Source organism: Aethalodelphis obliquidens, unplaced genomic scaffold, assembly GCF_003676395.1.
Source record: "Aethalodelphis obliquidens isolate GAN/ISIS:26980383/991018 unplaced genomic scaffold, ASM367639v1 scaffold4, whole genome shotgun sequence".
Taxonomy (NCBI): Eukaryota; Metazoa; Chordata; class Mammalia; order Artiodactyla; family Delphinidae; genus Aethalodelphis; species Aethalodelphis obliquidens.
The window spans coordinates 14235284-14248417 of record NW_020837948.1 but is presented as its reverse complement, the minus strand read 5'-3'; the positions used below and the strand labels follow the sequence as shown (position 1 = coordinate 14248417).

Sequence of the window (13134 nt, the reverse complement as noted above, 5' to 3'; positions counted from 1 at the left end):
TCCACACCTGGGCATATATCCAGAGAAAACCATGAACCCCAATGTTCATAGCAGTGCTATTTACAATAACCAGGACATGGAAGCAACCTAAATGTCCAACAACAGAGGAATGGATAAAGAAGATGTGGTACATATCTACAATGGAATATTACTCAGCCATAAAAAGAACAAACTAATGTCATTTGCAGCAACATGGATGGACCTAGAGATTCTCATACTGAATGAAGTAAGTCAGACAGAGAAAGACAAATATCATATGATATCACTTATATGTGGAATCTAAAAAGAGGCTACAAATGAACTTGTCTACAAAACAGATATAGAGTTACAGATGTAAAAAATAAACTTATGGTTACTAGGGGGTAAGGGGGGGAGGGATAAACTGGAAGACTGGGATTGACACATACATACTACTATATATAGAACAGATAACTAATGAGGACCTACTGTATAGCACAGGGAACTCTACTCAATACTCTGTAACGGCCTGTAGGGGAGAAGAATACACTTAGTGATTACACTTAGTGTATTCTTAGTGTACACTAAGATACACTTAGTGCTGTACACTTGAAACTAACACAACATTTTAAATCTGTTATATCCCAATAAAATTTTTAAAAAGCTAGCTTAACAGAATTATACCTATGGAATAACAGTCTTCCAGTTTTTATGCCTGAATGACAGAGTACTGTTTGAGATATACATAAGCTGCCATTGACAATAATGATTCATACAGTTTGAAATCTGAGTGGCATAGCAGAGTTAAATAAACAACAGAATTTTCATTTTTTACGTTATATCTTTTTATATCTCAAACAATTCATATGTTTTATGTTTAATTTAATCGGGAATTATATTTCTTCATTCCACCTTCTAGTTCAAGTATTAATTATATAATAAATTATAGAGATTCTGAGGTTAAAAGGCTAGAGGTGGACTTTACAGGTTCTATACATTATAATTTTCACTTGTAAAACTGGGGACGCTAGTTGACCTGACATAAATAGGTATCATGTTAAAGCAAGTTTCATTTTGCTCCTTCACCTCTTCCAACTTTGATTTCCCCTTTGATCTTCCATATTTCAGAGAGAAAGAGCAACATAAATATTGGTTGGTTTCCTACTTGGAGAATAAGAAAGGTTGATTATATATCAAAGTGTCCAAATAGGATCTTGGAAATCATCAAATATTCATGGAGGTTTGAGAGGAGAGTGGGTCTCAATTCCAACACCCATTTTTGAGATGCAAACCTTGAGAATCAGGGAAGTTTCACTACTTGTTAAAACTCATACGTCTAAGTACGTGGGGATCGAGTATAATATGGTGACTGCAAAGTGATGGAAGCTCTGAGGCAGTGATTTATTGCCAGTTGGTACCAACTGCAGCTTTGTGATATCACTCAAATTGTGGTTTTAAATGGTTGCTACACTGTTAACTTTCTACGTGTATCTTGTATCCCTAGAAAAAACTCAAGCTCTTTGATTTCCTTATAGTCCCTGGAGTTTCTAACAGTGCAAAACACACTCAATATAAATTAAATGAATCCGTTTAGTAAGTTCTATTCCTGCCATTAGATCTCTTGAGATTTAAAATTTTGACTTTTTCTGACTTGAAAGATAAATGGAAATCTTAGTCATTGCCTTAACCAGACTTTGCATATTTGCTGCTGCTATAAACTCTGTGCACGTTTCATGGGCTGGTTACACCCAGCATTCTACTGTTTATTCTTTTCTAGCACAATGACAATTCAAGAGAGGTGATGCAATATAAATAAATATTTGTAAATTCTATCTGGGCTCAGAGATTAAGACATTTGTTTCCCCCTGAGTCAAATTTAAGCACAACTACTTTGTTGCCATTCTTATGATCAGTATCAGGAAAAGCATCTGAGGACCATTAAACAAGATATCCCTCATGGTGCATTCTCTTGGCTCAAACACTTGCATGGTCCTGAGCATTAATGTTCCAGAGGCAGACCCTCTTCAGGGCAGATGCAGGCTCTGGCTCCCATGTGTTGCTTCCCTTAACGGCTCTTCTCTGATCTATAGCTGTGGTTTTCTTCTGCCATTATTTTCCTCACTCTGACCAAATGACAACCACTCTTTTGGATTCCTCCACATTCTCAGCTAGCATATCCAAATTCTGCTGCTTCAACACCGCTGAGTGATCTGCCATGTCTAGAACTGCATGCAGGTTAATGTCATTTTACATTTTGAGTCTTTGAGAAATTTCAGAGTCCCTGATCCCTACTGCGAACAGGTCCATGACTATTTCTTTGTGGCTTGCTCTAAAATTACATTTCACAGCCAGTGCATGATCACCATTAAGAAAACTCTTTCCAGCCTGGCTACACTGAAGAAATCTGGCCTCTGAAAACATTTGGTGATCAAGGTTCTTCAGATTTCCCTAGTAGAACTCTATGTCACAATCATAAGTTTCCTTTTCTTTCCTAAAGGGGAAGGAATTTAAATTTATTTTCGGCTTGTTAATACTAATTACATGAGAGCCTGATCTTTCAGAGTTCTTTGTAGTTGTTCTAAATAAAAGTGTTGCCTCTATCTGGACATCAATGATCACAGGAAAAATACACATGGCGAGGGCATGCAAGGGCATCTGTAGCCCATGGAAAGAATGTGCACAAGGCATGGGTTCTTTCCCTGTGCTCTCACAGCAAGATGTTCTCTGTCCTTTAACTCTCCTTTCTCCCTCTCCTTTTCTTCCCTCCTTTATTTTTGTTTCTGTTTTCTTGCTCTTTTTGCAAGTCTAGGTATGGATATCTGCCTGTGATGGAGGAGGGCTTTTTTCACTACTGATTTGGTGTTACCAAAATGTTTAGGCTTTCTCAAGAATCAGAAAATGTGTCTGAACAGAGGAGATAACATTTTTTTCTTGGGTAATGACAAGTGAACTGACCCTGAGTTTAAAAGTTAATGGTATATGTGACAACCAACTTTAAGTAGGCAAAGAAAATGGTTTTCATAAGACAGACAGGGTTTTTTTTTTTTTTTCTCTTTTTTTCCTAGTTAACAAGCCATTCTGTTGAAAAGAGCTAAAACTTATAATAACTCTGGTAGTTCACTGAGCGTGGGCTAAAGACATTTTACCAAGACCTTTTATTCTTTCCTGCAAAAATACCCTATCTTATGAACTTAAAATTCAAGTCAAAGCTCTTATTTGTTCTCATTTTTAGTGTGACTTTCCACTTATGTTACATGTCCACATGTATAAAATAATGACATTTTAAAAGACTGCAGGTAGAACCCAAGTCTAAAAGTAATTACAGAAATAAATGTGGTGGGAATTTAAGCCTCCTTGTTAACCAAAATACCCTTTATAAATCTTGTCAATTTGTGTCTGTGTGTATGTACTAGCTCCAGGTGTCAATCTCTTATAAAGGTGCTTGCCTCTGGCTTTTACATCAGAAGATCCTAAATCATTCACATCCAAAGCCTTATTTTACTTCAACTGTCTTCTGAAAAAGAAGTTTTATAACAACTTTCGTAATTCTGCTTTTAGTAAAATATCTCCAATGATATTTTAAGAAATATACATATTAGCCTTCATGTAATTAAATGAATTAATTATATTCAGAAAATGACTATACCACCCAAAGCAATCTACAGATCCAATGCAATTCCTATCAAATTACCAATGGCATTTTTTATGGAACTAGAACAAAAAATCTTAAAATTTGTATGGAGACACAAAAGACCCCGAATAGCCAAAGCAGTGTTGAGGGAAAAAAATGGAGCTGGAAGAATCAGACTCCCTGACTTCAGACTATACTGCAAAGCTACAGTAATCAAGACAACATGGTACTGGCACAAAAACAGAAATATAGATCAATGGAACAAGATAGAAAGCCCAGAGATAAACCCACGCACCTATGGTCAACTAATCTATGACAAAGGAGGCAAAGATATACAATGGAGAAAAGAAAAGTGGTGCTGGGAAAACTGGACAGCTACATGTAAAAGAATGAAATTAGAACACTCCCTAACACCATACACAAAAATAAACTCAAAATGGATTAGAGACCTAAATGTAAGACTGGACACTATAAAACTCTTAGAGGAAAACATAGGCAGAACACTCTTTGACATAAATCACAGCAAGATCTTTTTTAATCCACCTCCTAGAGTAATGGAAATAAAAACAAAAATAAACAAATGGGACCTAATGAAACTTCAAAGCTTTTGCACAGCAAAGGAAACCATAAACAAGATGAAAAGACAACCCTCAGAATGGGAGAAAATATTTGCAAACAAATCAACGGACAAAGGATTAATCTCCAAAATATATAAACAGCTCATGCAGCTCAATATTAAAAAAAGAAACAACCCAGTCAAAAAATGGCAGAAGACCTTAATAGACATTTCTCCAAAGAAGACATACAGATGGCCAATAAGCACACGAAAAGCTGCTCAACACCACTAATTATTAGAGAAATGCAAATCAGAACTACAATGAGGTGTCGCCTCACACCAGTTAGAATGGGCATCATCAGAAAATCTACAAACAACAGATACTGGAGAGGGTGTGGAGAAAAGGGAACCCTCTTGCACTGTTGGTGGGAATGTAAATTGATACAGCCACTATGGAGAACAGTATGGAAGTTCCTTAAAAAACTAAGAATAGAATTACCATATGATCCAGCAATCCTACTACTGGGCATATACCTAGAGAAAACCATAATTCAAAAAGACATATGCACCCCAATGTTCACTGCAGCACTATTTACAACAGCCAGGTCACAGGAGCAACCTAAATGCCCATCAACAGACGAATGGATAAAGAGGATTGGTACATATATACAATGGAATATTACTCAGCCATAAAAAGGAACGAAATCGGGTCATTTGTAGAGATATGGATGGATCTAGAGGCTGTCATACAGAGTGAAGTAAGTCAGAAAGAGAAAAACAAATATCGTATATTAATGCATATATGTGGAACCTAGAAAAATGGTACAGATGAACTGGTTTGCAGGGCAGAAATTGAGACACAGATGTAGAGAACAAACTTATGGACACCAAGGGGGGAAAGCGGTGGGGGGTGGGAGTGGTGGTGTGATGAATTGGGAGATTGGCATTGACATGTATACACTGATGTGTATAAAATGGATGACTAATAAGAACCTGCTATATAAAAAAATAAATAAAATTCAAAAAAAATACATATTAGCCTTCATGTAATTAAATGAATTAATTATGTTCAGAAAATTGAGTTACAGAGATACCCACATATTCCATAAGGCATACTCATACAACTCTTTTATGAAATAACTGGTTTTATTACATGGAGTAAAAATGTTGTATTTGGCAGATACAAGTGCTATGATACATATATATCTCCGTAGCTACAGATATAATTTTTGACATTTTCTCCAATGCTTGTCCACATTTTAGGATTAGAAAATCTATCATGAGAGATCCGTAACACCATCTGGTATATAAAGTTTGCTATCAGTACCCTATTTCAACCAGAAAAAATCATCCACTATTATTGACTCACCACAATTATTTAGAAAAGGTCTTTTATCAAAAGATTAAATGCATTTTTTTTTCACTTTAAGTACTCAGCGTAGTGTGTAGTAAATTCTCAATTTGTCAGCTTTCATTATTTTTATTCAAATTAGTAGGTGTCTCTTGACAGTAAATGATAGAAAACAAATCAAACTAGCTTAAGGAAAATAAGGCTTTTATTGGCTTTTGAAGGTTGAGGGCACTGGCTTCAGGCACAGTTTAATTCAGGTGGTCAGTGGTGTTAGGAATCTGTCTTCTTGCATCTCTCCACTTCTCTTTTCTGTGGGTTGACATGTTTCTGAGGCAGGCTATCTCTGCTAAGATGTCTGCCGGCCTTTGCAGATGAATATCCAGTTATCTTCAAGAACAGCACATAGAGGGTTTCTTTAATCCTGTAGTTATGACAAAGGCTTCAAGTTGAGTCTCACTGGTTCCACTTGGCCTGACTTAAGCCACTTAATCATCCGTGAGCAATCACGACTGACTGGTGGATCCAGAATTCTAGTTACCCAGGACTGGGCCACATTTCTTAGCAGCATAGAACCATAAGGAAAGAAAGCATGGGAATCAGAATGGTGATTGCATGCCAGCCCGGCAAAAAGAAAGCAACAGATGTCCACTGCCTTACTTCATTCACCCACCAAACATTTCCAGAGTTTCTGCTGCATACCCTGTGCTGACTTGTGTATGTGAGCAGCAGAGTGCCGTGTAACTGGGAGTAGGGCAATGGGCACAGGAGAAAGGAAGAAATTCAAAAGTAAATGACCTAATCCCTCCCCTCAAAGGAGAGATGCCTCTAGGCTATAAAGACAATAAGAAACAAGGACCCTGTGATGAACTTGTTGACCTAGGTGGTATACATTCAGAGCAGGAGAAAACACTGTGATTGGAGAACTAAGAGAAAATATTTAGGGGGTGGTGTTGAATGATGGACCAAACGTGGATGGGTCAAAGGAAAGGGGGATCTTCTAAAAGGCTGGTGGAATGTTGGTAAAGGCTCAGAGCTTTGGTGCATGGAGTGTGTTGGTGAGGCAGGAGGGGCCAGGTCTAGAAGGAGAGAGAAGTAGTGCTTGGGAGGAAAGGCAGGCTGTGGTGGATGGGAGAGGGAGGCACTTGGAGGGTGCCTGAATGCTAGGTGGAGCAGTCTAGCAGGAACTGATAAAGGCAGAGTTGTGATAGGAGGATGCAAGCTCCTCTTCTGAAAGATGAATCTAGTAACAGGCTATAGGAGGTCCTGGAAAGAAAGATGATGGAAGGCATCCAGAGTTGTGTTTCTGGTACTGCAGAAATTGTGGAGTAAAGTGACAAGGTCTGAGAAGGACTTGAGGCTGTGAGGAGGATAGGAAACGATGCTGAGAGGAATTTCAAAGGGATGATCAATGGGACTTTGAGGCGCTTGTGGAAATTGGGAAGAAAGGAGATGATGACTCTAAATTATCAAGGCCAGGGCCTAGAAAATGGAAGAATCATTACGATGTAGTGATAGGAACCATCATTTCATAGTATTATGGTGTTTTTTTCAGTGGCATTCTCACTTTCTACCATATACTGCAGCTATTTATATGCATGTCTATCTTCAGGAAAGATGTCTAATTTATCTTTGTCTCTTCAACAGGATGAAGTTTGGTGTTCTGCATATGGATGAGTCAATGCACATTTGTTAAATGAATTTTACAGAGGAGAAACTGATTTCTAGGGAGGTTAAACATTTGCTCACCAGGCAAGTCAGTGATAAAATGGCAACTAGGCTCATCTTCTTCTCAATCTCTGATACTTTATTCTTTCTAGTCCTTTAGTGCTACAGTTGTTCTTTTTAGGGGACAGATGAACCTCTCTAATACAAACTGCCTGGCAAAAAATTGAAGTAGAGATCTGTGTACTGTCCCGTACAAACGTACAGTGCATTTCCAGATTACTTCATACCCTAGATTTCTCTCAAAGTCAGAGCATCAGAAACAAGTCTCCCTCTGACCTCTTAAAACCTTCAGTGTTTTTCCATTTAGTTCTATAAATTTAAAATTTTGAGACCATGGAACTCTTCTGAGGTCCGAGATCCTGTTAGATTTTGTTTTACATCCAAAGTTCAACACTGGAATAATGCTACAAGAGATTGCAAAGAAGTAAATGATTAAATTCTCTGTAGTGTTTTTCACAATGTGGTCCCCAGACCAGCAGTATCAGCATCACTTGGGAACTGAAAGATGCATATTCCTGGCCAGCATCCCAGACCTACTGAATCAGAAACTTGGAGATGGGGCTCAGCAATCAGGGTCTTAACAAGCCCTTCAGATAATTCTGATGCATTGAAGTTTGGGAACCACTGGTCTTTGGCAATATTCCTCAATGACCTTTGAATCTTTAAAGGACTTTAAATTTGACCTTGCATCAGAATCACCTGGAGGGCTTGTTCAGACACTGATTGCTCATGAAACTCATATTCCCTGCTTAAACGCCCTTGAAACTGGGTTTTGAAAGAGCTGTAAAATTGTCGTGGAATCCACATATATGTACGTAGGACACAAAGGCTCCATTTAATAAAATGTGTCTTCCTGTGAAATACCAAAGCTGTTAGGGAAGGCCCAGAAAAATTAAGCAGAGAGGGCACACCAAGGAAGACTCACTCCTTCCCTGTAAGCACTGATTTGTGGTAAATTGCAAAATTAAGATTGAAGCAATACTAAGCAAACCAGGGCTAAAAACTCCCATCTGAATTTCAGGTTTAGTTTAGTAAGATGCTGCAGCAGCACAAAGCAGTAATCTGTTTCTGCACACCAATTTGTGTGTAGCACAAGATCACATCGGTGAGCAAACATTGCCTCTCCTTATCAGGAGAGACTAATTGGAAGCTACAATTAACTGGGTAGTAAATGCCAGGAATTCTGAATCACAGTCACAGAATAGCCTTCATCTGGCACTCTAATGTAAGTGGGGCAGTGAACAAAAGAAATGGGATTCTTTGCCCGGAACAATGTAAAGGGGTGCATCTGGCAGACTTTTAAGATTTGTTGTTTTCCTTGACACACACCCCACACTCAAATTCAGGATTGCTTAGTTGGGAGACGGAGAAAGAAAAGTTGGCAATGTACGAATGGCCGATATACTAGATGGCGGTGAACAAACCCCTGGGTTCGGTTTTACTTCTTTCTTCTCTTAGGTATCATTAAGATTCAGGCTTGGAGTATGATTAGTACATCTCCAGGGTAATTTGAATTTTCTAGAACGATTTCATTATCCAAAGTCCTCTCCTGACCTCCAATCCTAAGCCACCTTGAAAAGGTTTACTTCTCCGTGGGAAGGCATTGACTCTTCAGGATTTCCAAGAACATTCTCACACATGACTTTTTTTTACATCATTAGAATGCTATTTCTTTGTGTATTCATTTATTCATTCATTTGCTCACTCATGTATTCAGTAAACATTTATGAAGCATGCATTTCATTTCTGGCATCTTTCTGGGCCAGTGAGGAATGGTTTCTGCCTCCAGGGCCATCTCATCCTCATGTGGTGGTGAGTGTTGATATCTCTGTCTTTTTATTTAGATTCTTTTTGTTTCCAATCACTACTTTCTCTGTTGTGTATTCTTGGTCAAAAGTGACAATATTTTTTAAAAATTGGTACAACAAGTGCCTGAAGACGTGAAATTTTGCCTTCTAAAGTTGGAGAGAGTCTCGAGCTCTACCTGGCAGCCAAGCATACGAGCTCTGCGATCAGCGGCCACCATCGATGTTGTTTCGCTTCCTCTGGGCTCATCTGCGCCACTCGCTCGCCACACACTCTGCCGTCATAAGCCGCCACCATGGTAAAACTTGCAAAGGCTGGTAAAAATCAAGGTGACCCCAAGAAAATGGCTCCTCCCCCAAAGGAGGTAGAAGAAGATAGTGAAGATGAGGAAATGTCAGAAGATGAAGAGGATGGTAGCAGTGTAGAAGAGGTTGTTATCCCTCAGAAAAAAGGCAGAAAGGCTACCGCAACTCCAGCAAAGAAGATGATGGTTTCCCCAACAAAAAAGGTTACAGTTGGCACACCGGCAAAGAAAGCAGTTGTCACCCCTGGCAAAAAGGCAGCCGCTACACCAGCCAGGAAGACAGTTACACCTGCCAAAGCAGTAGCAACACCTGGCAAAAAGGGAGCCACACCAGGCAAAGCATTGGTAGCAACCCCTGGTAAGAAGGGAGCGGCCACTCCAGCCAAGGGAGCAAAGAATGGCAAGAATGTCAAGAAGGAGGACAGTGATGAGGAAGATGAAGACGACAGTGAAGAGGAGGATGAGGATGAATTCGAGCCAGCAGTGATGAAAGCAGCTGCTGCTCCTGCCTCAGATGATGAGGATGACGAGGATGAAGATGATGATGAAGACGATGGTGAGGATGATGAGGATGAAGATGATGAGGATGAAGGTGAGGATGAAGATGATGATGAAGACAATGATGAGGATGACGAAGATCACTCTGAAGAAGCAGCTATGGAGACTGCACCAGCCAAAGGAAAGAAAGCTCCGGCAAAAGCTGCTCTTGTGAAGGCAAAGAGCACTGCTGAAGATGAAGAGGATGACGATGAGGATGAAGTCGAAGAGGAGGAAGAGGAGGAGGAAGAGGAGGAGGAAGAGGAGGAAGGACTTGTCAAAGAAGCACCTGGAAAACGAAAGAAGGAAATGGCCAAACAAGAAGCAGCTCCTGAAGCCAAGAAACAGAAAGTGGAAGCCACAGAACCAACTACATCTTTCAATCTCTTTGTTGGAAACCTGAACTTCAGTAAATCTGCTCCTGAATTGAAAACGGGTATCAGTGACATTTTTGCTAAAAATGGTCTTGCAGTTGTTGATGGCAGAATTGGTGTGTCTAGGAAGTTTGGGTACGTGGATTTTGAATCTGCTGAAGACCTGGAAAAAGCCTTGGAACTCACTGGTTTAAAAGTCTTTGGCAATGAAATTAAACTAGAAAAACCAAAGGGAAAAGACAGTAAGAAAGATTGAGATGCGAGAACACTTTTGGCTAAAAATCTGTCTTATAAAGTTACTTAGGAAGAATTAAAAGAAGTGTTTGAAGATGCTGTGGATATCAGATTAGTCAGCAGGGATGGAAAGAATAAAGGGATTGCTTACACTGAATTTAAGACAGAAGCTGATGCAGAGAAAACCTTGGAAGAAAAGCAGGGAACAGAGATAGATGGGCGATCCATTTCCCTGTACTATACCAGAGAGAAAGGTCAAAGTCAAGACTACAGAGGTGGAAAGAATAGCACTTGGAGTGGTGAATCAAAAACCCTGGTTTTAAGCAACCTCTCCTGTAGTGCAACAGAAGAAACTCTTCAGGAAGTATTTGAGAAGGCAACATTTATCAAAGTGCCCCAGAACCAAAATAGCAAATTGAAAGGGTATGCATTTATAGAATTTGCTTCATTTGAAGATGCTAAAGAAGCTTTAAATTCATGTAATAAAAGGGAAATTGAGGGCAGAGCCATCAGGCTGGAGTTGTGAGGACCCAGGGGATCACCTAATGCAAGAAGCTAGCCATCCAAAACTCTGTTTGTCAAAGGTCTATCTGAGGATACTACAGAAGAGACATTAAAGGAGTCGTGTGACGGCTCTATTCGTGCAAGCATAGTCACTGACCGGGAGACTGGACCCTCCAAGGGGTTTGGTTTTGTAGACTTCAACAGTGAGGAAGATGCCAAAGCTGCCAAGGAGGCCATGGAAGATGGTGAAATTGATGGAAACATAGTTACTTTGGACTGGGCCAAGCCTAAGGGTGAAGGTGGCTTCGGTGGCCGAGGTGGATTTGGTGGCAGAGGCCGGCGAGGCTTTGGAGGGCGAGGAGGCTTCCGAGGAGGCAGAGGAGGAGGAGGAGACCACAAGCCACAAGGAAAGAAGACGAAGTTTGAATAGTTTCTTCTACCCCTGTCTTTCCCTCTTCCATTTGAAAGAAAGGACTCTGAGGTTTTTCCTCTGTTACCTGCTCAATGACAGAGCCTTCTGAGGACATTCCAAGACAGTATACAGCCCTGTGGTCTACTTGGAAATCCGTATAGATAACATTTCAAGGGAGATAACCCTGATGGTGTTGACTGGATATTCGTATAAACTTTTTAAAGAGATGAGTGATAGAGCTAACCCTTATCTGTAAGTTTTGAATTTATATTGTTTCCTCCCATGTACAAAACCATTTTTTTCCTAGGGAGTTTTTTGGGTTTTGTTTTTGTTTTTTTTGCGTTGGGGGGTTGTAAAGGAAAGCAGAATGTTTTATCATGATTTTTACTTTAGCAACTCTGGGACAAATTAAAAGTCCTAAACTCTGGTGCCAGACTTGTTAAAAAATAAAATAAAATAAAGTTGGAGAGAATAATTTGAAAGTTGTTATTGATTTTTTGTTTCTAAAGATGAAAACATTAATTTCCATTAATAATAGGTTTTCTGTTGTTTTAGCAAAAATACCACCATCTGATTTTTCACTCATTGATTTAAAAAACATATATTGAATGACTATTATACGTCAAGCATTGTTCTGGATCTTTGGGATCCATTAGTGAATAAGAAAGGCAAGACCCCTGTCCCAGTGGAGATCACATTCTCAATGGGGGAGAGAGAGACAATGCTATAATAAATAAGTAAATTATGTGGTATGTTAGAAGATGTTATTTGCCAAGGGAAGAAGGATATTTATATGGGGTATGGGATGGGGAGCTATAGGGCATGTTGTAGACATGAATAAATAGCATATATTCCCCCACTGTTCTTGAACAAAACCTTTGAAATCACCATCACTCTGAAAGCAGAGATGAACCTTGAAGTGGCATTTTTAGTATTGCAAAGAGTGGGTGTATTTTCAGATTTAGAGACCATTTTCTTTTAAACTATGTATTTAAACTGGACTCACCCTAAAAATGATTGGTTATTTCTGGGAGATGTGTGTGAATCCTTGGCACTCAAGCAGGGAATATGAGTTCTTTACCTCATCCGAAGGAGAGACTGTGGGAAGGGTCCTGGATTGGCTTGGTAGAGCCCTGCTTGGACAGGATATCTCATCTGGTGTGATTCAGCATAGGAGATCCCAGAGCCTGAGAATGTGGGACTGTAGAAGACCTCTTGATGGAAATAGAGATTTGAGTTTCCTCTGAAAAGATTGTAAATGTTCACGTTGGTCAGGAAATGGGAAGGCCTCTTAAGGGGAGGTAGAAAGGCCACTTTTCTTTCAGGGGAGCATGTACTTAGGGGACTGCATTCTGAAGTTAAGGGACACCTTGTTTTACATGATGGTGATGTCTGGGCACAAATCTAAGTAATAGTAGAATTCTTCTTTAACATGATGATCTATTTCTAATCAAGAGCCAACGTAATACTGAAACTCTTGTGGCTTCTCTTTCAGGTGGAGTACAACCAGGCTGGTGATGATCACTATTCATTGTTATAGTCTGAAAGTTCTGACCTACACAATAAGACATGAAATAAAAATAAATGGTGTAACTACCACAAAAGAGGACTGTTAGCTAGAAATGTCAAAATAATTAGCTGAAAGAACTTCATAATTTGTAAGACCTGGCAAAGTGCCTGAATACAAGGTGAATATTCAAATATCTAGAGAGCTCCATTACACAGATATTATGTAGTTAGAA

The 13134-nt window shown here is 39.4% G+C and overlaps 1 protein-coding gene across 1 annotated transcript; it reads left to right on the top strand.

Annotated features, from left to right (window-relative positions):
- Window positions 1-9322: 9322 nt before the first annotated feature.
- LOC113615950 (nucleolin-like) lies at window positions 9323-11698 on the top strand. The gene is given in 1 exon segment (XM_027099053.1): window positions 9323-11698. A coding segment is annotated over 1 exon segment (2088 nt). The 3' UTR covers window positions 11411-11698.
- Window positions 11699-13134: the final 1436 nt, after the last annotated feature.